The 26,732-nt window shown below is 41.4% G+C and overlaps 1 protein-coding gene across 2 annotated transcripts in view; it reads left to right on the top strand.

The window, feature by feature from the left end:
* Positions 1–26,732, top strand: part of TGFBR2 (transforming growth factor beta receptor 2) — an 88,960-nt gene that overhangs the window by 37,444 nt on the left and 24,784 nt on the right. For both annotated transcript variants that reach the window (XM_047738933.1, XM_047738942.1), the window contains one exon: positions 2,569–2,759. In XM_047738933.1, coding sequence (XP_047594889.1) covers positions 2,569–2,759 — 191 coding nt within the window. The remainder of the gene's footprint in view (positions 1–2,568; positions 2,760–26,732) is intronic.

Here is a 26,732-nt window from a genome sequence, read left to right on the forward strand (position 1 = left end):
ATGAGTCTTAGCATTCTTTTCATTCATTCACTGATGCGTTTGTCCGTTTCACTGATGGCAGCTGGGTACCCATCCCATGTCAAACGTGTCAGTTCTTTCCAAGGATAAAAATCCTGTGGAACCAAAATTAATTTGATCATCGTGGTTCTTTTCTGAGTAGATCGTGACAGACCTCTTCACTGGCTCAGAGCAAACGTTTCAGGACAAAGAAAAAGTCTGTGCTTGGTTCATTGTGTTTTCCCTTCCTAGGCTCAGCTGTATCCAAAGATATTTTGCAAAGTTGGCTCTGCCTGCCAGGGAGCACTGTTGTAGGAGTGAGTGGAGAAACCAGTGAAGGACTTGCCCGGGCTCAAGTATTCCCACTCAATTTCCTCTCTGCGATGTTAGTCCTCTAAGCAGTGAGGGATGAAAGGCAAGAGGCTCTGGAAGGGCTGCCCAGCGGTTATAGAGCAGCTCTACTTCAGGGCGCAGAGTTCCTTCCTCATTCCGTTCCTTGGCTTCTAGAAGCTTCCCAAGGAAGAAACACCATGCTTTTACCTGGCGGCATGGAAGACGCAGAGAGCCTTCATTTTGTGACCCAAACCAGGAAACAACCCTGTCGGGCACGTGTCTGAGGACAAACACACACACGCTGTGGGGACAGGGAGGAAGGTGCTCTTGTTTCATGACTGTCATTTTGCCAAGACTTCCCAGGAGTTTTGGAGTTAAGGATAAGTGGGTTTTTAAACTTACATAGTTTGTTGTGTGGTCATGCCAAGTGTCACATAGTTCCCTGCTAGCCACACTAGAATAAAGATTCCGATTTGGGTGCTTCCTTTTCCAGTAGAGGCCTGCTTAGCTAGGGCTGGCCCCTCTTGCACCCGCTGGAGTGTTAGGTCGAGAACCAGAACCACTGAACTCCTTCAGCAAGGGCACACCTGCCTCTGAGGGAGCCAGCTCTGGGTTGCATGGATGTCAGCCACATTGACTCTGGTCCTAGTTCGACTGTTCCATCTGCCCCGCACTCCTGCTCTTCTCATCCCCTTGTTGACAAACCATCCTTTAGTGTCCCAGAATAAAGCACTCTAGCGGTGTTGCCATCAAAATTACTCATTCTCTGGGGATATGGACCTGCCTGTTTTCCAGGTGAAGGCTGGACTTAATGCCACTCCTCACTTCTTGCCTACCTGCCATTTTGTTTGCTGCAAGCAGTGAGCTTGTGGGGGGAGGGGAGTGGCTGGTGAGTGTGAGCAGGCATGTGGGCACTCAGAAACCTTCCCCGGGAAGATTCTGTTCAAATAGTTCAGGCCTGATTAGCCCTACCCTAGACTCCCCCTCCTGAGGTAGAGAGGACCATTTAAGACAACAGGTTGCCTCTGAAAACGTCAGAGGTGGGAGGAAAGAGGTCAGCACAACCTTGGTGTTGGAGGCAGTCATGCAAGAGGGCAAGTTTATCAGAGAAGCAGATTGAAGGAGGCAGAGAACGATGTACTTTTCCAAGGATGCCAGAGTTTTCTTTTGGCTTTTGCAATTATAATAGAGGGCATTAATCATGTCATTTTTTTTTTTAAAGATTTTTATTTATTTATTTGACAGAGAGAGACCACAAGCAGACGGAGAGGCAGGCAGAGAGAGAGAGAGAGGGAAGCAGGCTCCCCGCTGAGCAGAGAGCCCGATGCAGGACTCGATCCCAGGACCCTGAGATCATGACCTGAGCCGAAGGCAGCGGCTTAACCCACTGAGCCACCCAGGCGCCCTAATCATGTCATTTTTAAATGTAATGTACACATAGATCCCACTGAGCACTTTCTAGGGCCTCAGTAAAATGCCACGGGAGAGCTTCTTGGAGTCCTTAGCTGGGTTAAGCTTCAGATACTTGAAGTGAAGGGATGCTACATGTAGAAATAATTTGTTCATGACAGCATAAAATATTTCACCGAGCCATAAACAAAGAACACCTTGCAGTTCTTTCCCATGTGTTTTCATTTTTCCCCTTCCGTTCCTTTCTGTGAGTCAGGGAAACTGCCAGTGTTTCATCTAGGAAGCGTGTTCTGTGCTGTCCACGCAGCCAGCTGCCGGCATGGGATACACCCTCACACAGAGCCCTCTGGGGCCCAGCAAACAGACGCGAGGAGCTGCCACGATGTTCCCAGGAGCACAGTTGAGCTAGATGTGACCTTAATCCTCTGAGATAAACTGGGAACGCAGTGTGAACCTGGCAGGGTGTTCAGGATGGAAGGTTTAACCCTGAGGACCTCGCAGTCTTCGGTTGACCATGCCTTCCTGTCTCCTCGTTTAATTAAGATTTAGTATGTAAGGTTCTCCAGCCAGACAGCCCCTAAGGAAAGCCTTCTCGTTTACACTCATAAGTGGGTTTTGAGAATATGCAATGGAAAAACCGAAATGAGTAGAAAAAGCACAGGAGACTAGAGGACAACCTGTTAACGTGGGAGAACAGGAACCAGCTGCCATTGTTCAAACAGCTTTGGGAAGGATATAGAGTCCAGAGTACTTTCCTGTCCAGGAGGCCATATTCACCCATTCTCTTTTTTTCTCTTCTCTCCCCTGCCACGAACCTCTGCACCGTAGGAGAAAGAATGATGAGAACATAACACTAGAGACGCTTTGCCATGACCCCAAGGACACTTACCACGGAATCGCTCTTGAAGATGCTGCTTCTCCAAAGTGTATTATGAAGGAAAAAAAGGTGTTGGGTGAGACTTTCTTCATGTGTTCCTGTAGCTCCGATGAGTGCAATGATCACATCATCTTCTCTGAAGGTGAGTTTTCTTCCCTTGAGGGTCAGGAGCCCAGCTTCCTCTGTGTGCATCTCTGTGTCCCTGGCCTGTGGTCTCAGACTCCTTCTTCTACAAAATAGTGTATGTTCCTTATCAAAAATTCAAACAGTCCAACAGTATGTAAAAATTTTTAAATGGAAGTACATGAACCTCAGCCCCTCATTCCTAACCCACGCCATCCATCCATCCATCCATCCATCCACCCATCCATCTATCCATCCATCTGTCCATCTGTCTGTCCATCCATCTCATATACTCATCTACCTTTCAGTGCAAATAGTTGATCATACAGTATTATTTGACAATATTTTTTCCACCCAAACACTTTTACTCCTTTTAAACAGAACAATACATATTGTTATATGTATATATTGTTATACTACATGCCTCTTAATTATTGTCTAGAAACTCCATAGTATGGATTATCTTCTTTGACTGATTTAACATTCCCCTATTGGTAGATTATGTGGGTGTCTTCATTTTTCCACTCAATGCTTAATTAAATATCTTTGTACAAATCTCTTGTATGTCTGTGCTAATATTTCTGAAAAATAGGACTTCAATTCCATTTCTAGAAATGAAATTTTGAATCAGAAGTTACACTTGTTTTAAATCTGGATCACTACAATTAAGTTGTTCTCCTTCCCACAAAGATACTGTGAGTATGTGGATTTCCATGCCCCTACTTTAACATTGGAGATCATAAGCCTTTTAACTTTGCCAGTGTGATAGTGAAAATAATATTCTCTTGGTTTTAGGAATGTAAATTCAGAGTGGGGAAAGATTGTTTTAGCTCCAAACAGGTCTGATTGAAAAAGAAATGCGTTTAGAACCTGGTTCTGGGTTTACACACTATCCCTGCTATTATGTGAATCCCAACTATGGAAAATGATGTCTCGTGCTTCTTGTTTGATGCTCGCCAGCACTGCCGACCCACCTTTTTCTCTCTCTGTGTCCTTCACCTACTGCCATTTCTCTGTTCTTCTTGTCTAACCCCTTACCAGTGTTAACTGCTCAGTGTACAAAATCAGACATGTTCATCTTGTCAGAGCAGCACCTTCTAAAATGACTCCTCCCTCCTATTTCTCATTCTGAATACTCCATTTCTTTCATTTTTAAAAATATAATTTGGGTTAGGAGGGAAGATGTAACTATATTAAATCACACTACAGCATGGTAACAGCTGATATCCTGACTGAACATGTTAACTTTCCCCAAGTATTTCACCTTTTCAAAGAACTCCCAGTTTAAGGCAAAGGAATTAATCTCTAATAGCAGAGTATCCAAACAAATTTATTATCATCCATGAAACTTTTCTCTCCTTTTGTGTCCTGGCTTATCCACAATGGAAGAGTTTATTTTGTCAAAGGGACTATATATATATATATATATATATATATATATATATAAAATAAATTATAGTTTACATTATAAGTTAAATATATATACTATATGTATTTACATTTATATAAATATATATTATATATTTTACATTATATATAATAATATATAATATATATTATATTATTTTACATTATATAGCATATATTACTTATATTTATATTATTATGTAATTTATAATATATATATTTATATATTATATATATATATATATTACTCTAAGCTCTTAAGATACTCATGACTTCAGCTTTCAGTGTATTTCAACTCAGGTGATAATCATGGGCTCATTTCTGTATTTTCCCTCTTACTCATTATCAGAGTATTTCTTTCCCTGTGAGGCAGGATAATCAGCATAAAGGCAGTTTCTCATTGTACAGCTCAGGAAATCCAGTGCAGCTAATGCCTCGGTTGCTGGATGACTTCAGAGTCTCCTAAAATGCTCCAGAGAATGTTTGCTTTTTAGACATCTCTCTTCACTGCAGTGAAATAATTCCCCACCACCACCTAAAACACCCGATAATTAGCAACATTCGTGGACCCACTTCCCCTCTCATCGCCACCATCTCTCTCTTACACTAAGAAATGAAATCTCTTGAAGCAGTTTTTATTTCTCCACTCCAAGTCAAATAAAATGTCAAACACAAACACTCTAAAGTGTTTTAAGCTGTGTTTTTATCAGTACAGTACTTTGTTCTTGTTACCAGATTTCTGATCTGCAAACTCAGCAAATGATAATTACTTACATCTTCCATTTTTCTTAAAAACTTAAGGGAAAGGGTGCTTGGGTGGCTCAGTCGGTTAAGCATCCTACTCTTGATTTCGGCTCAGGTCATGATATCAGGGTTGTGGGATCCCGCCTTGGGCTCTGTGCTCAGTGGAGGAGTCTGCTTGAGATTCTCTCTCTTCCTCCCCCTCTGCCCCTGCCTTCCATGATCTCAGTCTTTCTCTAAAATAATAAGTAATCTTTTTAAAAAATTAAGGGAGGGGCTCTGGGTGGCTCAGTGGGTTAAAGCCTCTGCCTTAGGCTCAAGTCATAATCTCAGGGTCCTGGGATCGAGCCCCAGATCAGGCTCTGTGCTTGGCAAGGAGCCTGCTTCCCCCTTTCTCTCTGCCTGCCTCTCTGCCTACTTGTGATCTCTGTCAAATAAATAAAATATTTTAAAAAAATAAATAAGGGAAAGAGGTGAGCCCCAAGATTTTCTTTTTTTTTTTTTTTAAAGATTTTATTTATTTATGACAGAGAGAGAGATCACAAGTAGGCAGAGAGACAGGCAGAGAGAGAGGAGGAAGCAGACTCCCCGCTGAGCAGAGAGCCCGATGTGGGGCTCGATCCCAGGACCCTGAGATCATGACCTGAGCCGAAGGCAGCGGCTTAATCCACTGAGCCACCCAGGCGCCCCCCCAAGATTTTCTTTTTAAATGCAAATCTTTATTTTCAGGGCTATGATTCCTGATAGCTGACATTCAGGGGGAATGGATCCTCCCTTTTGCCAAAAGCTGTTGTGTAGAGTTCCAAGAAATCAGGATCTGCCCCCTGGACTCACCCAGACCTCAGATTCCACCTAGAAGAGTGGGCATTTGTGTTAGTCCTTATTGATGGCCTAGTGACAGCTGTTTGTCAAAGGAGACCTGTCAGGCTCCAAGACTGAGCAGGAAGAGGGACTCCAGAGCCAGCTGCTCTGCTCACTTGCAGATGGCATACCCACTTTGCAAAGACATTATATGGTTATTGATCTCCCACTGAAACTTTAAGAATCAAACAAAACCACTCAGTTTTATTCATTGCATCACCAGTTTCCAAGGGCAGTGAAGACCCTTCATTTGCAGAGGCTGAGCAAGGTGATTATTGCGGTTTTAGGAAAGAGAGGACTAGTGTCACCTAATTGGTCAAGAATGAAATCTCGAGATGGCTTTCGATGCACTGAGGGCCCGACCTGCTACTTACTAGCTTTGCCAACTTGGGCCAGTTACCCGATGTCTCCCTGCTTCCGTCCTCTCATGTGTGAAATGGAAATAAAGGGGCGGGGTGGGGGTTTCGTGATACTGTCAGGATTGAATAGATGGATGCAGGCAGAACATTTGCATCGGTGCCCGGTCCAGCGGGAGGAGTCACCAGTGGCGGCTGGTTTTATGGGGGCCCTTTGTATAAGGTCTGGGACTTCTGCGTGAGCCGTGGACGGGACGGCGCAGCCTAGGTCTGCTCCGGCACTGAGGTCGTATAGCAGTGTTTCGACCAGGGTGTGCCAGCAGAGCGTTGAGATCCCGCTGCATATCTGTGCCTCATCCTCCACGCGCCTTCAGAGAGGCAAGGGGGCATGTCGAGTCTAGGATTTCTAATCACAGCTAACCACATCCCTCATATTGCCGGATGATATGACAGATGAGACACCTTGTTCCTGTTTTGACTCAGAATCACAGCAGGAAGCAGCTAAATAAAACTGGAAAGACTCACAAGTGCCACTCAGATCGGTGATGAGGGTAATGACACTGTCCTCGCTAAAGAGATGCACTACTTCTTCTTTTCAGCAGAAAGCTCACATCGGGCCACATGCCCTTCTCACTGAATGGCCATGCCGCTCTCAATCTCCTAGTGCTGATAGGGGGACCTATTGCCTAGGCTGGCTGGTGGGGGGTAGAGAAGGTGATTCTGGGAGAGCTCGGCTCAGACAGCTCTCAGCGCACAACAGGTGCCTTCTGTCTTTCTCTTTCCTCCCTGAGGAAGGAGAATGCCGTGCCAAGGAACACAACTATTCTGAATGCTGAAAACTTTTCATACCCAAAGTCTTGGCTCCCCAGTGGTGGCAGGCTTACCAGGGAGCTTCTAAGACACATGCAACCTCCTGGACCTGTCCTACCAGCATCTTCCCTGTAACAATGTCCTTGGTGATTTCTTTGCACACTGAAGAGTAAAAAGCCCTGGTGTGAACTCACCCAGCAAGGAATGGAACCAGAGATGAGTCTTGTTAATTTCATGCTGGTGTCTTGCTGAGCTAATCAGCCCAAGAGGAATACATTTGGTCTTAAATCTGGGCATTTGGAAATGAGCTAAAGATACTGTACTCAGTCCATTCATGTATCATGTAGCAGAACTCTGCCGTGAAACGTGGCTGTCTTTGAACAATGTTAGTAAAGTAAAAAGTTCATTTATATACTCCACAAACTTGGTGCTAGCAGATGCATGTAGATATCAAGCACCTTTTAGGTAATATTTCTTTTGTTTCCATGATAATGTTTATGTTAATTTGTCTGTGGGTTTGGCCCCTAATATATACAAAGCAAGAAGACATTTAGGAATGCTTTTAGGATGTTCTGAATGGGGTCTACCAAGGAGCTGTTTGGTAGCCCTGGGCAGCCAGCCCTGGCCAAGTAATAGAGTAACATGAAAAAGTTTGCCTGAGTCAGTTTGTTCCTTGGTTGTTTGTTATGATCATCTGCTGGAGCTGGGTATGTGGAAAGCAAGAAGGTGGCTTGTAGGAGATTCCAGCTCCCAGATGACTCGACCTCTGGCCATTCCACTTTTCCCCTGACTTGGAGCTGAACTGCTCATTCCAGAAATTGAGAGGCCCCATGGCTCTGCAGGAAAGGGAATTAGCATTAAACTCCAGTCCTGAACTTTGAGAAGTCTGGTTTCAAGGCCAGAGACCCAGCCCCTTCCTTAACTGAAGAGCCAACAGGTTAAATCTTGTCCAAGGTCCAGACTAAGGAAATTCATAGAATATTAGAACATTAGTAGTGATGATCACTGTCCTTGGTTGGGAGTCTGTGATAGATTAGTCACCTGTGCTAACCACTTACAGATATGTTGTCTTATTTCATATATATATATGTATATATAATATTTTTTAGATTTTAAAATAAAATAATAATAAAATATTTCATAAATAAAATAATAAAATGTTATTTTATAAATAAAATAAAATTTTTAAATTTTAAAATAAATAAATATATATATATTTTAAAGGTTCATTCATTTTAGAGAGGGGGCAGGGACAGAGGAAGAGAAAGAGAGAGAGAAAGAATGCAAAGCAGACTTCCCACCTAGTGTGGCGCTCCATGCAGGGCTTGATCCTGCGACCCTGAGATCATGACCTGAGCCTAAATCAAGAGTTGGACATTTAACTGACTGAGCCATCCAGGTGCCGCTAGATTCTTTTTTTTTTTTTTTAGCATCATGTTTTAGGATTTTTTTCAGCTTTATTGAGGTATAATAGGCAAGTACAGTTGTAAGATATTTAAAGTATTCATATACAGTGGTGCCTGGGTGGCTCAGTCACTTAAGCCTCTGCGTTCAGGTCAGGTCATGATCTCAGGGTCCCGGGATCAAGCCCCATGTTGGGCTCCCTGCTCAGCGGACAGTCTGCTTCTTCCTCTCCCATTCCTCATGCTTGTGCTCTCTCTCTCTGTCAAGCAAATAAATAAAATCTTAAAAAAAAAAGTCTACACATACATTATGAAGGGATTCCTCTCATCTAATCAATGATGTTCATCAGCTCACATATTTATTTGTATGTATGAGAACATTTAAATTCTACTCTTTTCACAAATTTCGTTTATACAAGACCTTTATCAACTATACTCACCATGTTTTACATTAGATCTTCCGACCTTATTCACCTTACAGATGAAAGTTTGTACCTTTTATCAACCTCTCTCTATTTCTCCCACTCTTCAGCCTCTGGCAACCACTTTTCTACTTTTTATGAGTTTGACTTTCTTTTTTTTTAATATAAGGGTCCATGTGTAAGTGATACCATGTAGTATTTGTCTTTCTTTTTCTGGCTTATTTCAGTAAGCCTAATGCCCTTAAGGTCCATCCGTGTTGTTGTGAATGGCAGAATTTCCTTCCTTCCCATTGCTGAGCAATACTCCATTGTGTGTGTGTGTGTGTGTGTGTGTGTGTGTGTGTGTGTGTGTGTGTATTCCCTGACTTTTTTATCCAGTCACCCATTAATGGACTCTTAGGTGGTTTCTGTGTCTCAGCCATTGTAGGTGATGCTGCAGTGACTATGGGAGAGCAGATAATCTTCGAGATCTTGTTTTTATTTCCTTTGGTTATTTACTCTGAAGTGGGATTGCTGGATCGCATGGTAGTTCTATTTCTGATTTCTCGAGGAGCCTCCATACTGTTTTCCATAGTGGCTGCACCGATGTACATTCCCACCAGCGGTGCAAAACAAGTTTCTTTTCCTCTACTTCCTTGGCAACACTTGTTATCTCCTGCCTTTTTAGACTCATAAAGTTTTTATGCCGAAGTGAGTCCCATGAAATAAGCTCAGCTACACTTGCCATTTTACTTACAAAGAAATGGGTCTCCAGAGAGTGACATGAGTTTCCCAAGATGTCCCAGTTGGTTCTTCACCTTTTGCCCACAGAGAACCAGAGAATCTTGTGTCTTCTTCAGGGAATGCCCTCACCCTTCCACAGTCAGGTGGGAGGGCTGGGGGAGGGTAATATGCTTTTCCTCAGGCTTATATCCATGATGGTTTGCACCCCTCACCTCAGAGGCCATCTGTTCTGTGGGCACAGGACGGGTCGCTGAAGTACAGACTCACCATTCAACAAATCTTGGCAAGAAGTACAACCTCAGGCCGACATTCTTGACGGGCTTGTGAGAAATGATGTTTATAATGTAAAGGATGGCCAGCAGGATGCTCATCTTTTGAGGTGCTCATGGTTCCCTCCCCACCCCCCAAGATGATCTGAGTGCAAATCCCCAGTAAGCCACAAATAAACTGTCCCTGAGTGAACCGCTTCACCTCTGTTTTCCCCTCTGAAAAGTAGAGAGAAAAATCTTGCTTCTTTGGACAGGATTCTTGTGAGGATAAATGACCTTATTCACTCACATAGGGAACTTAGAAATAGTACCTGGCCCAGAGCAAGTCTTCGATAAACTTGGGCTATAAATAGTTACTCTTGCTCCCCTAGATTCAGATGTCTTGTTGGATTTAGCCATATAAGCAAGGAGCTTTGAGAAATGAAATCAGGGTGATATGTACACTGTAGGGAATGCTGTTGGGGAAATGGTTGCATTGTGTTGTTCTCTCCCTGAGGAAGCAAGGAGAAATTTCTCTCAGCTGCCTGCTTAGGAAGGGTGTTTCCCTCACAGTGTCCTCTTCGTTTCTGATCTTAAGGACACTTTAAAACGTACAGAGTAGAGGTCAGCAAACGTCTTTGCTAAAGGACCCGTTAGTAAATATTTTTTGGCTCTGCAGGCCCTAGAGCCTGTCCCTGTCCCAGCTCCCCAGCTCTGCTGTGGAAGAAGCCAGAGATGGCATATAAACAATTGGATGCAGCTGTGTTCCAATAACACTTCATTTACAAAAACAAACTTCAGCCCCTGACGTTCATCATGGTTTTTGTATATCCCCCTTCCGTACCAACTAAGTCGTGCCTCTAGAGAGTATGTGGCCCCTGACAACACCCCCTGCTTGCCTTATAGTCCACATTTATCTTCTCGTTGTCTTCATTCCACCCCTCCCTCCCCCGCCTTTTCTTTTCTTGTACTCCTTCTCTACTGTACTTATCTATAGGTTACATGAGACTTTTTTGTTGTTGTTAAACAGGATGGAACTATCAGTAAATACATCAATTATGTACAGTCAACTTAAACATGAGGACTCTAGAAACCACTTCTGACTCCAAGTTCAACCCATGTGGTTAAGCAGAAAGCAGACCTTCTGAAGTGGGCTGCCGCCCAATGTGCGTTCACTGCTGACATGCCTGCTACGTGCAGACCTTTGCAGTTCTCGTGCCCTTGAGCCCGAGAGGCTGAGAGGAGAAAGAGAAGGGCTCCCAGTAGCCACAGAGTTCCAGTCCTTCCTTTCTCACTGTAGAAATTCTTTTAAATGAAAACAGCCTCTTTGCTTTGCAGGCCTAACTCTGGCAGGAAGACAAATGATTTTTTTTACAGTATCAGACACGCGGTTTCCTGTCTATGTTTAACTTGCTAGCAGAACATCTCAGCCAGCTGGTTCCCCCTGGACCTATTGTGACCTTAATCACATGGCCTCGCGCCATCCAGCCACCCAGTCTGTATTGGTCACATGCCTTGCCATACCACACTGAGTCCTATTGGTTTCTGAGTCAGAGATGATCCAGGAGTGTGGCCCCCTTTCTCTTAAACCCCACTTTGGGGTGGTTCCGTCCCAGCATCATGGAACTGGCTTCTTGGGGAAACTCTTAGCTCTTGCGTGGAAGAAACACGAAGAATAAATGGCGGTCTGGCAGCTGTGGGACTTCTGGGTGTGCTGCCTTTGAACTGTGCAGACACTAACTCAAAAGAGCTGTCTCGCCAGCTGTGCGTTTTTGTTTTAGGAGAAACAAACCAGATTGGCTTTCCAGTCGAAATGCAGAAGACAAAAGTAAGTGTGGAAATAAGGTCGTGAAGAGTTGTTAGAAGAGGAAGAAAATTATGGCTGGAAGTCCCTGGTTTCATTCCCGGGAAGAGAAATCAGTTATTTGAGGTGATGACTCAGGGCTCCAGGGTTCTTGGGTTGTGAATGAGCGGGGTTCAAAAGCAGCCTCTGAAACTGATTATGACCCGTGTCTGGCCAAGAAAATAATAAAGGTCATCTGTGCCAAAGGGCATCGTGACTCAGTCGAGTGCAGCTTAGAATATATTAGTAGCATCTCTGGACAAAGCAACTCTTTTCTGTAGATTTTTTTTTTTTTTTCCTTTCCTAAGTAGCACAGTAAACGAAGAAGCTCTGAGGCCAGATGTGGTTGCCTGTTGTGATTCTTTCCACTCTGGAACCTCATTTTGATGTGAATCATGGCCGAGCGGAATCCAGTCAGGACACGATCTGTCTGGAATCCCAGCCACTGGATGTGAGTGACCAGCTAAACAGTTGGTCTGATCGGGTGGTACGTCTGCCGTCTTGCCTCACCCCCATGACCACCTCCTCGTGTTCCACAAACAACACATGGGTGGGTGACGGCCAAAAGTGCCCACGGAGACTCTTTTGCTGCTTTACAAGTGTCCCAGGGTCCCACCAATGGAAAAACACCAGCGCGCTAGCTAACTACCATGATATTGACTTTCATTTCCGCTCATACTGAACTCCAGAAGCTGTATTTACCACCACTTGGACATCTGGCGGACATGCTTTTGCAAAACCTTTTCTGATCCTGAAATCACTTCTGCATGGTGCTAATTATGCAAAATATCAATTTTACCAGCCGTCATTATACAGTCATTAGGAGGGAACCATTTTGTTTATCTTTGGCTTTAGAAAACAGCATGAAAACCAGTAAGTGGATGTATAGGAAGTCCACTTGGACTTAACGTAAAGAGGAAATTTTTAAATAGCCCAGTGTTTAGACCTTATCCTCATAGATCTACAGCTAGATCTCTTGTGATTAGATTAAGGAATGATTTACAGAGGAATGGGGTCTCCCTGTTGTTACCTTTCATCATTTCAAGGACATAATTCATATTTTTACTTTAAAAAAATATACCTCGTGTTGCCTCATGAGGATATAGCTGGTTCCAGTGTCAAGAACAATGGATCCTAAATGTAGGCATTAAAATTCCTCCCATTCCTTCTTTTTTCAGGTCCCATCCTATTCAGAATACCTATTTCTCCCATCCAGCTGAAGTCATTGTTCTCTGCCTTGGCTACACTTTGGAAACACCTGAGAATCTTTAAAAACTATTCATTAACTGGGTCTTAGCCCTGCAGTTTCAGATTTAATTGGTCTGAGGCCTGGTATCAGGTTTAGGGAAAAAAAAAAAAACAAAAAAAACCTCCCCAAGATATTCTAATATGCAGCCAATGTTGGGAACCACTGAACTCAAGACAGTTTGTTCTGCCAAATATTTTTAAATTTTTCATCATGTTCTTCACATAACCTGGAAAGGATGGTAACAATTAAAGAATGACAACCACCACAGGAAGTAGCTGAAATTCAGCCTTCCATGTTAGAGGAAGAAAAGAAAAAGAACAACCAAAAAAAAAAAAAAAAAAAAAAAAAAAAAAAAAAAAAAACCTATATTATCATATCCTTGAGGAATAATAGGATTCTTTATTATAGGGTAATCTCGTGCTTTCCATAACTTAGAAGCAATTGCTTCCAAACAAGTACCTCACTGAATGGAAGCATCTGAGGTTTTAGAATTGATGTAATCGTACATCAGAGCAGGCATATGTTAACCCCAAACTGTGACTAGAAAGTTGGATGGCATATTTGGGGTATCACTGCTTTGGCAAAGACAAACGAGGGGAGGCGGTGTGCGTAATGGTAGAGGTGAAGATCCTCAGGTAGGAGGATCTGTGACTAGCTATGGTTCCCCTGAAAGGCCAGAGGAGAAATGAGGATGTGTTGCAAGTGGCCGAAGGGGAGTCAATAGTGGGAATAATTAACATGTTTTCCAAAATGGGCTGGTTTCCCTGTTGGAGAAGATATTGAAATAACTTTCTGTACTTCTGCTTTCAAGCTTTCTGAGAGCATGAAGGGCCCCTGGACAGAGTAGAAGATGACATTCGGGTAGGCAGCCCAAAAAAGAATGGAAAAATCAAGGTGGGTGGTGGAGCCTAACAAAATCCAAGCTAAGTGGTCAGGCTGCGGCTCTGTCGGTGGTAAAATAAGCATGTGATCATTTCTCGGACAAAGCCTGGCTTGGTTTAGGCTCTCTGTGATGTTGGTTGCCCTCCCAAAGCCATAGCGACAAAAGTAGCAAAAATCTATATTCCAAGGAGGAACATGAAAGATGGTAAGTGCAATGGAAGGAAGGCCTACCACAGCAGAAACGGAATCAGGGTTTTTTTGTTTGTTTTGTTTTGTTTTGTTTTTAAATTTATTTATTTGTTAGAGAGAGAGCAAGCCATCACAGGCAGACAGAGTGGCAGGCAGAGGCAGAGGGAGAAGCAGGCTCCCCGCTGAGCAAGGCGGCTGATGTGGGACTCGATCCCAGGACGCTTGGATCATGACCTGAGCCAAAGGCAGCCGCTTAACCAACTGAGACACCCAGGTGTCCCCGGAATTAAGGTTTTAATGGCCTGGAATGACTAGTGATATGAAACTTAACAGATTCATGGAAAATCGGGCATATGGGTTCAGGCAATCGATTGCAGAACAGTAGCTCATCAAAAGCAGCTTGGCATCTGCTCATGTGATAAAGACCCAGGGGTTTACAAGTGAGCGAAGGTCATTTTGAATTCAGGGGATCTGGCAGAGAGTGTCAAAACAAAACAAGAGAACCAACTGACCAACCAACAGTAGTCTTTAACTGCTCTCCTCCGAAGGGCCGGCAAGAGTCCCAATGTAATCTTTGCTAAACAGATCACATTCTAAGTATTGTAGTTGGGTCTAGTGAAACATGGAGAATCTGGAATAGCAAGAATGATTTCAGAGAATAGATCACTTTACACTTAGAAAAAGGACCTGGCATTTAGTGGGGGTCTGCTGTGTACTGGGCAGACAGAAGTCAGAGTCTGGTGTATGAGTCTTTTGAAGAGCGATTGAAGGAAACAGAGATGTGCAAACTGAAAAATAAGTGATTTAGGGAAACAGATGAAATGCTCACCAAGGGTTCAAGAGCTGACCTCCATCCCACAGAACAAGAAGCCATTTTGTTGTCTTTTGCTTTAAAGAATAGCATGAAAATCAGTAAGTAGATGAGCAGGAAGGCCACCTTTGACTTAATATAAGAGTAAATTTGTAAATATCCCAGTGTTTAGACTTTATCTTAATAGATCTGTAGCTAGACCTATTGAGATTAGATTATAGGATGATTTACAGAGAAGTGCGGTCCCTCTGTTGTAACATTTTCACCAGAGTTTTGATCTCAGGAATATTCCAGAAGAGGTTGTCATACCAGACTGGACCACCTGTAAGGTACTTTTGTTGGGGAGAAAGGTAGGAAGGAACTAATGTAAGGTAGACAATGGAATAGGATGCACAGGCTAGGGAATGGCTTAGTTTTAAACTATGTATAATTGGAATAAAGCAATCACAAGGACAAGAGGGAAGACATTTTCCATTATATTGGGAAAAATTATCCTCAGAGTCTGTCCAGAATGTCAGACTGTTCTGTCAATATTCTGGAAGCTAAATTCAATCTTGTATGCCCAGTGAGCTCACTGTCCTTCTGTTGTTTAATTAAAATGATTCTAGTTGTTTGCCTGAATTTAGTTGTTTGCTTTTTGTTGGGACGATGGATGAGAAATCCTATCTCACTCCGCACTCCTGCAGCAGTTGAATTCGTAAATTCTAATGGACCATTTTCTCACTGGCTAGCACTGAGTGCAGTTCTACTAGGGCTTTGCAAACAGGTCCATTTCTATGGCGGAGCACCAAGGAACTTGGCCCCTGTTTGCTAAAGCCCCGCTTCTCAAATTGGACTGTGAAAATGAAGCAACTAGGGAACTTGGTAACATGCAGATTCTGATTTAGGAATTTAGGACAGAGCTGAGATTCTCCATTTCAAATGAGCACCCATGTAATGCCTGCTGAGGTTGTTAGTCTAGGGAACACTTTGTTTTCTATTTTTTTTTTTTTATTTGAGTATAGTTGATACACAGTGTTACATTAGTTTCCAGCATAAACTGAGGAACTTTGAGCAGCAGGTTTGCCAAGAGATTCTTTATCATGCCACCAAAATGTTTACAAGACCCGTGCTCTAACCACTGAACTATGGAGCCTTCTCACCACCAAAATTTTTTATAAAAATGCAGAAAATGTTGGTAAGATCTTGGAACTACCAAGTTAGGAAGTGTGTGTGTGTGTGTGTGTGTGTGTGTGTGTGTGTGTGTGTAAAATATGGAGGCTTGGTGTGTTTGTATGCGTGTGTGGTAGGACAAGAACAAAAGAAAACTGGTAAGGATATGGGATATAACAGAATCAAGAGAGACAATTTGTTGTGCTTCATATGAAATCCTTTATCTCACTGTCTGGGGATCCCAGTGTGTCTGTCCCTAAAGAGGTCTATGGATCCATAATAATTTCTTTGCATGTTGAATGAACCTATGTGAAACATATTCAGTAAATGTATAGGAGATAGCGGTATCTGTGGTTCACTTTTGTCATTTTCTTTATTGTAGCTGGATCCAGCTTCATTAGGCATATGGTCGAGCTGAGTTATATCCCTCAGAGGACGACATCCAAACCAAAATCACATGCCTCCATTTTCCCAGGACAGCCAGATGACCTCCCGACTTTCCTAAATGAACCTTCTACTTTAGAATGGCTATTTCACTTCAAACTCTCAAAATCTATGTTATCTTAAACTTATTTCTGACTTATTTCACTTTTTCGGGAAAGAGAATCTTGCAGCTCATTTGGTCATGGGGAAGATAGGTTCTCTAAAAGCCACATTATCATTCAGCATGACACAAAAGAGGCCAACAAGACATCAATCAAACCACATACTTCGTGATATTTTAATGCTTCTTTACCAGACCAGGATTTTTTTTCCCCTGGTTGGAAATCTGTAAAATATGTTATTATTTAGAATTGTTTTTTGTTAGGGTTCATCATAATGCAAGCATTTCTTGAGTGTTTTCTACCTTACCTTAGAGAGCTTGACAAATACTTAAGAGCTTGGCAAAGATCTCTTATAAGCCTTATAAAAACTCCAGTGGGGCTAGTCCCAGGTTGTCTTCATTATGCAGATGAGGAAGGAGAAAAAAACAAAGCTAGATCTAAAAATCAGATTCCAAAGTTTTTTTGTTTTGTTTTGTTTTTGCTTTTTTGTTGTTGTTGTTGTTTTTAAACCAAGTTATACTGCTTCTAAATACACAGGACGGTTTCTGTAAAGTTTTTAATCTCAGGATCTACTTTATTTTGGGAGCTTCCCTTTGCCTGATAAAATGTTACTAGTTTGAATCTAGAGTTAGGTTTTTGTTTTGTTTTATTTTGTTTTTTTAATTTCCCCACAAATTGCCAAAAAAGTCAGCTTCTCGATGTGCATTGAAAAAGGTCATGAAATTGCCAAAAAAGTCAGCTTCTCGATGTGCATTGAAAAAGGTCATGAAACTGGATCTCAGCTCAGTGTTGTGTCCCCCACACTGTGGTGGGGAGGTGAAGTAGCATGAACATATTAGCACATCACTTAGTCCTGGAACAATCGAGAGAACTCCCCTTCCAAGAGCAGCCCAGACTTCAGGGCTTTAAACATAGTGGCTGCTGCAGAATATTGTGTGAAATAGTTTAAGCAAAGTAAAGGGAGCTTAAATCCCAGGCAGCAGACAAAACAGCATGGTGAAGAAAGATGACTGGGTTATATTGGGAGACTTTGGGGATAAAAATCCTTGAATAAGCTGTTTCAACAAAATGTACTTAGTGTTGGTCTGTTTGGAAATAATAGTTTCTTTCTTTTTTTTTTTTTTAAAGATTTTATTTATTTATTTGACAGAGAGAAATCACAAGTAGGCAGAGAGGCAGGCAGAGAGAGAGGAGGAAGCAGACTCCCTGCTGAGCAGAAAGCCCGATGTGGGGCTTGAACCCAGGACCTGGGATCATGACCTGAGCCGAAGGCAGCGGCTTAACCCACTGAGCCACCCAGGCGCCCGGTAATAATAGTTTCTTGACTGAAAACAAGAGTACTTCTAACGACATGAACTTCTTGTCCTTCCTGATACCTGTATCATCTTTTACAAACATATTATTTCATCAGAAATGAAGCCCCATGTCAGTGAATCTGGAATATAGCAGAGGAGCCAGCACAGGGACATTTGGATACCAAGAGTCACTGAGAACAGATGTAAAAGACTAAGCTTCATGAAACTGTCGAGGTATAAAAATTCTTTCTATCGTAATGCAGATGCTTGCATTTTGTTTCACTATACTGATTAGGATCTCCATTTCATATTCAGCAGAAATGGCTCTGGTTGGCCTCCTGTTCCTATTTTTACAAGAAATGCACCTAGAGGCACCTGGTTGGCTCACGTGGTTTGAGCTTCTGACTCTCGGTTTCAGGTTAGGTCATGAAGTCAGAGTTGTGAAATCGAGCCCCGCATCAGGCTCTGCACTTGGCATGGAGTCGGCTTGAGATTCCCTCTGTGCCTCTCCACCTCTCCCCGCCCTCTCTCTCCCTCACCCTCTCAAATAAATAAATAAATCTTTTTTTAAAAAAAGAAAATGCATCTGACATTTCCCCATTAGGATAAGTTTTGTTGAAGATCATTGGTATATATCATCAAGGTGTTTAGCATCATCATATACTTTCTGTGTCCACTGAATTGATCATGTAGTTTTTCTGCTTTAATTTATTAATGTGGTAAACGATAGTGGGTTGTTTTGTTTGTTTTTGGCACTAAGAGATGCTTTCCTGGTTTATCTTTGTTTCATGTGGTCTAATGGATTTGGCTTGCTATTTAATTAGAATTATTTTTTTTGAAATCATTAAAATCACTGTACATGACTGACATTGTTCAGTAATGTTCTTTTCTCATACTCTCCTTGTCTGTATTTGGTTGTACTTATTTTCATAAAGTGCATTGAGTCTTGGTACATTTTTTTTCTGTTTTCTGAAAGAGTTTGTATAAAATTGAAATGACCGGTTCCCTGCAAGTTGGGTAGCTCTCAGCTTCATCTGGGACTGGTATGTGTTTGGGGCTTTTGGAGGAACACTGTTGCTCAAGTGTTTTGGGTTACTTTCTTCCCCACTTTTTATTTAAAAACATTTTAAACTTGTAGAGAAGTTGAAAGGAGCATGGACGGCAGGTACCTTGTATACTTTTCCTTTCTCAATATTTATTTTACTGTGTTAACATTTTACTACACCCTCGTTTCTCTTTATGTGCCTGTGTGTGTGTGAGCATGTGTCTGTGTAGATTATGGTCAGTATTCAAATGTCCCCAAAGCTGTGGGGTCACTGATGTTTAAATTCAGAATCTAGTCAAGGACCAGCGGCTGCCTGGGGTTGTTTTGCCTCATCTGTGTGTTTCTTGTTTTTCATGACATTGACTTGGAACAGGCCAGCTCTGCTTAATGAGATTCTTTTTGCTTATTGAGATGTAATTGACGTCTGACCTTACATCAGTTTCAGGTGTACAGCATAAGATTCCTTGTATGTATATATTGCAAAACGATCACCACAATAAGTCTAGTTAACATCTGTCACCACACATGGTTACAAACATTTTTTTCTTGTGATGAGAACTTTAAGATTTACTCTCTTAACTTTTAGAGATGAAGTACAGGATTTTTAGAATCACTGGGTTGTACTTTATATCCTCCAGACGTATCTTATAACTGGAAGCTTGTACCTTTCGACCACCTTCATGCATTTCTCCTGTCTTTAACCCCTGCCCGTGGCAACCACCAGTCTGTTCTCCAAATCTACACATTTAGTGTTTTTTTTTGTTTTTGTTTTTTTTTAGATTCCACATATAGATGATAAACTATTAGTCTTTCTTTGTGTGACTTATTTTTTCTGGCATAGTGCACTCAAGGTCCATCTATGTTGTCATAAATGGCAGGATTTCCTTTTTCTGGCTTAATAGTATCCTATTGTGTACATGTGTATATATATACATATATATATATGTATATATATATATATGTATATATGTATATATATATATATACACATATATATATGTATATACATATATATCAAATTTTCTTTATCCATTCATCCATCAATGGATATGTAAGTTGTTTCCATGTCTTGGCTACTGTAAATAATGCTACAGTGAACATGGGTGTGCATCTGTCTCTTTGGAGAAGTGATTTCATTTCCCTCAGATTGATTGGATTCAGACTTAACATATTTGTAAGGATTCTACTGGTGTTTTTATTTTAGGAAAATCTGGCATGGGGGGTTGACAGTTCTGCAAAGTTCAAATTCTGAGATGTGTGTTCAGACATGTTAATACCAAAGACCCTAATTTGACAGTAAAAGGCTCAAAACAAGAGAGAGGGCGAGAAAGAAAAAAAAAATTAAGATATTAGGAAAATGTTTTATTACTCAATTTCTTTAACATTTATGAGATTATTCAAGTTTCACAGTTTTTCCTCGGTCAGTTTTGGTAAGTTACACATATATATTTTTAGGACTTCAGCGATTATTGTCAAGTTTTTAAATTTATTAGCAAAAAGTTGTCATGATGCTTTGAATCTTTGCTGTATCTGTAATGATGCGCCTCTGTGCCTTTGCTTTACTGCCTTAACAGTCTCACAGAGGCTTATGTGTTGTATTAGTCAGTACGCATGGCCAGTTTGGGGTGTTGTTGTCCCCCACCTTGTGTCTTTGTTTCCTATCTCCCCGATTTCAACTTTTATCTTTACCATCTCCTTCCTTCTATTTTTCTTTGGCTCTCTAGTCTTGGCCGCTTTCCAGGGCTCTTGTCCTCTTCTCTGTCTTTTTTTCTACATTGAATCCTGTGCTGGCTGACGGTCCTGATAGCCACCATAAGCATCCCTCTTCAGCGAAGCCCCACCCCTTTGTCTGTGTCACTACCTACCCTGCAAGTCTCCTCTGCTCTGACCTCAGCTCACTTCATGTACATTTCCCAGTTTCCATTTCTAGGGCATGGGAACAAATAATACATATCTAGCAGTGTGGCTGTAAGATTTCAAAATAATCCATGCGAAACACAGTGTTTGGCATGAAGTCAGTGCTCAGTAAATGAATGCTGTGCTTTTTGACATTATAATGAACAGAATAACTTGAGACAGGAAGTTCTCCCTACTCCCCTCCCCCCGCCCCCTCCCCCACAACCTATCTCTCAAGCATGGTTTCCTTCTTTGGATCTCAGCCAGTTGCATATATATCCTGTTGCTTTAGATGGTATTGGCGTGTGAAAGCTTAGTGGTTAGACTGTCACTGTTATCTTCAAGAATCTCTGGGCTGTCATGTGGTGTTTATTTACCCACGCACTAAAGCATACAGGAACCAATCATCCCTATCCCTTTCTATTGCTTGGATGAATTAATATCTTGGTAAATTTGTGCCCCAATCGCCTTCATTAAGTAGAGGAATTGCCAAAACTACTGCAAATACTAAAAGTAGGAGCCCATCTCTCAAATTCACCTATGGTGATGTAGCTTTTATCAAAACACATTAACTGACCCACCTGTGGCTTTTTTCCTATGTTGACCTTCATTTATTGTCCTTTTTACATTTATTGTCTTTTTTACAATATTTACAATTTAAAAATATTTACAAATAGATAGATTTTTTTTGAAACTGAATTATAGAGGTTCAGTTTGAAGTTCCTTTTAGCAACCAGTGTTGGATTTGGGTATAAGAAGGGACATGGAAGAGGCTAAGAGCAACCTGTTTTTATGGTCATTTGTGTGCGTGTTTGTGTGTGTGTGTGTGCGTGTGTTACTAGGCAACTTGTTTACTTTTAAATGGCTCCTAAGGAATGTATACCATGAAATTTCCCCTTGAGGCTTTCTGCCAGTTTGTATTTTTTTATGGCATACTAACATTTATCTTTGACATTTGTCTTTTAAAAATATTTATTTATCAAGGCTCTGACATTTGCAAAGTGTTTCTTATTTGCAACTAGGTCTGGCCCCTGCATGTGGGGCACATTTGGTTGGAGAGTTTCAGAATTACTAAATAGACTTTGGCATTCATTGCTAGGGAGACAGCTTGGTGGTATGGAAAGAACAAAGGCTTTGGAGTTGCTCAAACTTGGAGGAAACATGCTCCCCTATTTGCCCTTGAGTGGTTTATCAAACTCTCAATTTCTCTTTCTTCCTTCCTCTCTCCTCTCGCTGCCTCCCTTCTGCCTTTCCTTCCACATTGCAAGAACATGTCTTGCAGCATCAGTTGGACCTTTGAAAGAACCAGTAGTGGTCCTTATATGTTCAGACAAGGAAATTAATTTCTTAACCCCTAAAATAGGACAAATACTTAAAGGGGTATTCTGAATATCAAATGAGATTACATATTTGAAATGTCTGGCACATAGTAGGTGCTCCAAAATGAAGTTAGTTTTATCTCCCCTTTCCTTTTCCCCCAAGAACATCCAAAATAATATACTTAGCCCAGTAGCAAGGCATGAGCTCTGTAATTATTCTTGTGATTTCTCTTTTGAAAAAAGACCTCTTTTCATTCCAAAATAAAATACAAATACAGAAAAGCACATAAAACAAATGTCCTACTTAGTGAATAATGTTAATGTTCTTGTAACCCCTGCCCAGGCCCAAAGAATATAACTTTACCAGATATCCCAGAAGTTCTTTCCTGTTCCTCAACTCAGTCACAAAGCTCTTCTTCCCTCCGGAGTTACCACTATTCTTCTTTTGTAATTATCACTTCCATTGTTTCCTTAAAAGGCTTTATCATCCAAGTTTGCATCTGTAGACACTAGCCTGTCCTACTACTACTACTACTACTTTTTATTATTATTATTATCATTATTATTATTATTATTATTTTGGTAATTTGGTATACCTAAAGTTTCTGTTAATCTACTGCCCTCCCCAATTCCTTTTTTGCCCCTTATAGCACATCATAACCCCTGTAATCTGTACTACTTTAGAGTCTGGATTTTGCTGATTGCATTCATGGTGTAATTTGCTGCCTTTCTGTGTTCCCTGTATTGTTTGCAAATTGGCAGCTGGATCTGGAGGCTTCATCAGACTCAGTTTAGATCTCTTTGGCAAGTCTACAGGTTGGGTTCTGCTCCTCCATCAAGGGTAATTATGTCTGACTATCTTGTTTTGTGATATAAGTTGGCATGGATGCTTGCTGCCTAGATCCATTTAATTAATTAAGGGTTAAAAATTTCTATCAGCTAATTTTCATTTGTTAGCTGGAATCATTTAATAAGGAGATGCTTTCTTCAACTCTTTGGTTACCCTGTGCTATGGTTCCAGTGAAAAAGTCAGGATGCATGCTTGATGTTTCTCTTCATTTTCTAGTTTTCAGTGTAATGAGCTGACATCCTATTATCCTCAGAAGTTGATAAATTGGTTTGGTTTGGTTTGGTCTTTGTTGTTGTTGTTTTGGGTTTGTTTTTTTTATTTGTTTGTTTTGGCTAAAACAGCATTTATTTCTCATAATTCTTGAGGTTGGGAAGTCTAATATCAAAGTACCAGCAGATTTGGTGTATTGTTTTGTTTTTTCCTTTTTTAAAAAGTTTTTATTTTTTTTTTTACTTAAATTCAATTAGCCAACATATAATACATCGTTAGTTTTTGATGTAGTGTGCAGTGATTCATTAGTTGCATAAAACCCAGTGCTCATCACATCCTGTGCCCTCCTTAATGCCCATCACCCCGGTACCCCATCCCCCCACTCCCTTCTGCAATCCTCAGTTTGTTTCCAAGAGTCAGGAGTCTCATATGGTTTATCTCCTTCTCTGATTCCTTCCCATTCAGGTTTCCCTCCCTTCCCCTGTGGTCCTCCACGCTATTCCTTATGTTCACATATGAGTGAAACCTTATGATAACTATCTTTCTCTGCTTGACTTACTTCACTCAGCATAATCCCCTCCAGTTCCATCCATGTTGAATCAAATGGTGGATATTCATCCTTTCTGGTGACTGAGTAATATTCCATTGTGTATATGGACATGTTCTTTATCCATTCGTCTGTTGAAGGGCATCTTTGCTCCTTCCACAGTTTGGGAATTATGGACATTGCTCCTATGAACACTGGGGTGCATGTGCCCCTTCTTTTCACTACATCTGTATATTTGGGGTAAATTCCCAGTAGCACAATTGCTGGGTCCTAGGGTAGCTCTATTTTTAGCATCTTGAGGAACCTCCATGCTGTTTTCCAGAGTGGCTGCACCAGCTTGTATTCCCAACAGTGTAAGAGGGTGCCACTTTCTCCACATCCTCACCAACATGTCTTGTTCCCGCCTTGTTAATTACTTTTAAATTATTCTGATATCATAAGCTTCAACATACTTAATGGATCCTAGTTGCGTTCCTTTTTTAAAATCTTCATTAAATTTCAAACTATCCTGTCTTGGCCAATGAGAATCTCTTCAAGGTGGCTTCTGGGTCTTCTCGTCATGACCTTAGTAGTCTTTGATTGGTTCCTGTTACGTGGCATAACAAAATATTCCAAACTCATTATTGCTAGCCCCAGACCTAGAATTGGCCATTTTGCCAAGAAGCTCTGATTTCTTCTTTGGAAGTATTCTATTGATGAGGCATTTTTCTTTTTTCTCAAGTGGAACCAAGAACCATAAACATTTATAAGAAATTGAGTCACAGTGAGGTTAAATGACTTCCTCGGATTTTATGGTGATTAATTACAGATACAGGAATAGGATCTCAGTCTCCTGGTTTCCAGTCTAGGGCTTCTTCCTTCACACCACATCCCAAGTACTCATGTCCCAGGTGCTATATGCAACTTACAGGGAAACTGGTGTGCTATGAAGTATGCATTTACCAAGCAGAGAGAGGAGGGAACCTGGCTCATCCGTGGAATTTGGCCTTTGGAGGAGAGGGGCTCAGCTCTGCAGAATGATTCCTCATCAGATTGATTCATCAAATCTATTCCTTCATCCACTCAATAAATTTGACTTGTCTCCTTATTTATGTGCCAAGCTCTGAGCGTTACGATGATGAACAAAAACTCTCTCTTTAACAACTACAATTCTACTTTGACTGCGCCAGAGAAAATTGGCAGGAAAACTGATACTAGGGCAACATGTATTTCGTTTCCTAAGTAAGCTAAGTAAACAAGAATGTTGTAGAATCCACCCAGGCTCAATATCCTTCTCTAGAAAACAGAGCTATTAATAGAACCTCACTTGGTTGTTAGAGAAATAAAGTGAGATGATGCTTATAAAATGAATTGCCTCGTTCCCTAAAGCACATTGTATGTTAGTGTCTTTATTATTGTTGGGATTTCAAAGGAGGCCTTCCCACCATTTTCCATTGCAGACCTCCCTGCTTGCAGGACAGAAGGGACAGAAGCTCTGAGAGAATTCAGAGTTGCCCTTGGGGGACAGAACACATCCTGCCAGAAGGATCTGCCATTGGCACAAGCTTCCTGCCTTAGTAACTTCCCAGAGACAGCCGAATCTCAAAATCTCTGCTCTAGGAAATCCTGGCAGAGACGAGTTCCAGTGCCTTCCCTCTGCCAAGGGTTCTTCGCTTTTTTTGTGCATGTGCCATGGACTTCTTGGAAGTCCTGTGAACCCTGTGGACCCCTTCTCAAAGGGATGTTTTTCAAATGCCTAAAATATAATACATGGGGTTTCAAAGAAAATTACTGATGTTGAGAAATACTTGTCCAATATTTTTAAAAATAAATTTGTGATACAGTAACATGTGCTTCTGTAGTCATGTTTGAAATGACAGGATCTAGCATCAGATCTAAGGTACCGAAATGTCTCAGTGATGAGTATAAATGATACACCAAGACATCTGCCATGAATGTAACATGGCATGAAAATATCTGTAGTTCCTATTGGTGACAAAGTCGTAGCTACAGATGCTAATAGGAAATGTTAAATTTTAGCTAATGGCTAGAAAAAACAAAAAGATGTGATTTTTGCCCATTTACACTCACAGATTGGCTGAACTCTGCCCATGTAGCTCAGCTAACAACTATTACCCTGGAGAGCTTTACTTTTTATAACTTAGAGAAATTCTACTGTTCTTAGTAATCCTTCCCTCCCAGAACTTTACAGGTGTACCCCGCTATCCAAAAAGAGAATGTTCCTATGAAACCTTCTGCAAGCCAAAATGGCATAAAGCAAAGAAGCAGTTACCATTAATTTATTTGGAAACATTTTTTGAGCATTCCCAGACCCCCCCAAAATAACCACGTTGAGGCTTTTCTGATACTGTGGGACACATCTTGTTAACGGATGCCCAAAATAAATCGAGATAAAGCACAGATGTTCACAGAGTTCAAAGCTATGGTGGCTGGACGCTGAGATGCTATGTGCAGTCCTCAGGGAAGGAGCTTGGTGGGGCCAGTCTCGCTGCTGGAACGGACACCCCTTCTGTAACAGCTCGCTGCAAAACAGACACTTACTGCTGTTTTCTCTTCTTGCCTCCTTCCGTGGAAGTGACAGTCCTCTTTGGATTTCTTACCCTTGGCAAAATCAGGTATTAAAGTAAGTCTTTTGTAAGAGCGAATGGCATAAGAGGAACGTCTAACAAGTGGAGAATACCTGTGTCTGACTCGATGTGATGTCACAAGGGAGCATAATGTGATGGTCAAGTCTTGAGCACTAGTTGCCTGACATCCAGGAAACAGTTTATGTAAAAATTCCAGTGGATTTGAATTGAATTGAGCATCGTATGTTGTAGGCCCTGGGGTAGACTCTGACAAAAGAGATTTTAGGTTCCTCCTCGCATAAGACTTTTTTCTTCCCAGGCAGGGAAAAGACACATATTTGCAGGGACACTACTCTGTGTCTTGGTTCTTGGTTAGAAACCAAAGAGAATGGTCCACACACCTATAACATGCCCTTTGGGATGTGTTCTCTAAGAATGGCCGATATCACTTAATGGATGGCCAAAAATCACGTAGTCTAGGCCTCAGTGAAGGCAACTAATTTAGCAAGTTGAGAGGTTTTATTTATTTATTTATTTATTTATTTATTTTAAGATTTAATTTATTTATTTGACAGAGAGAGAACAGGTAAGTAGAGCAGCAAGCAGAGGGAGAAGCAGGCT

This window comes from Lutra lutra, chromosome 1 (genome assembly GCF_902655055.1).
Source record: "Lutra lutra chromosome 1, mLutLut1.2, whole genome shotgun sequence".
NCBI lineage: Eukaryota > Metazoa > Chordata > Mammalia > Carnivora > Mustelidae > Lutra > Lutra lutra.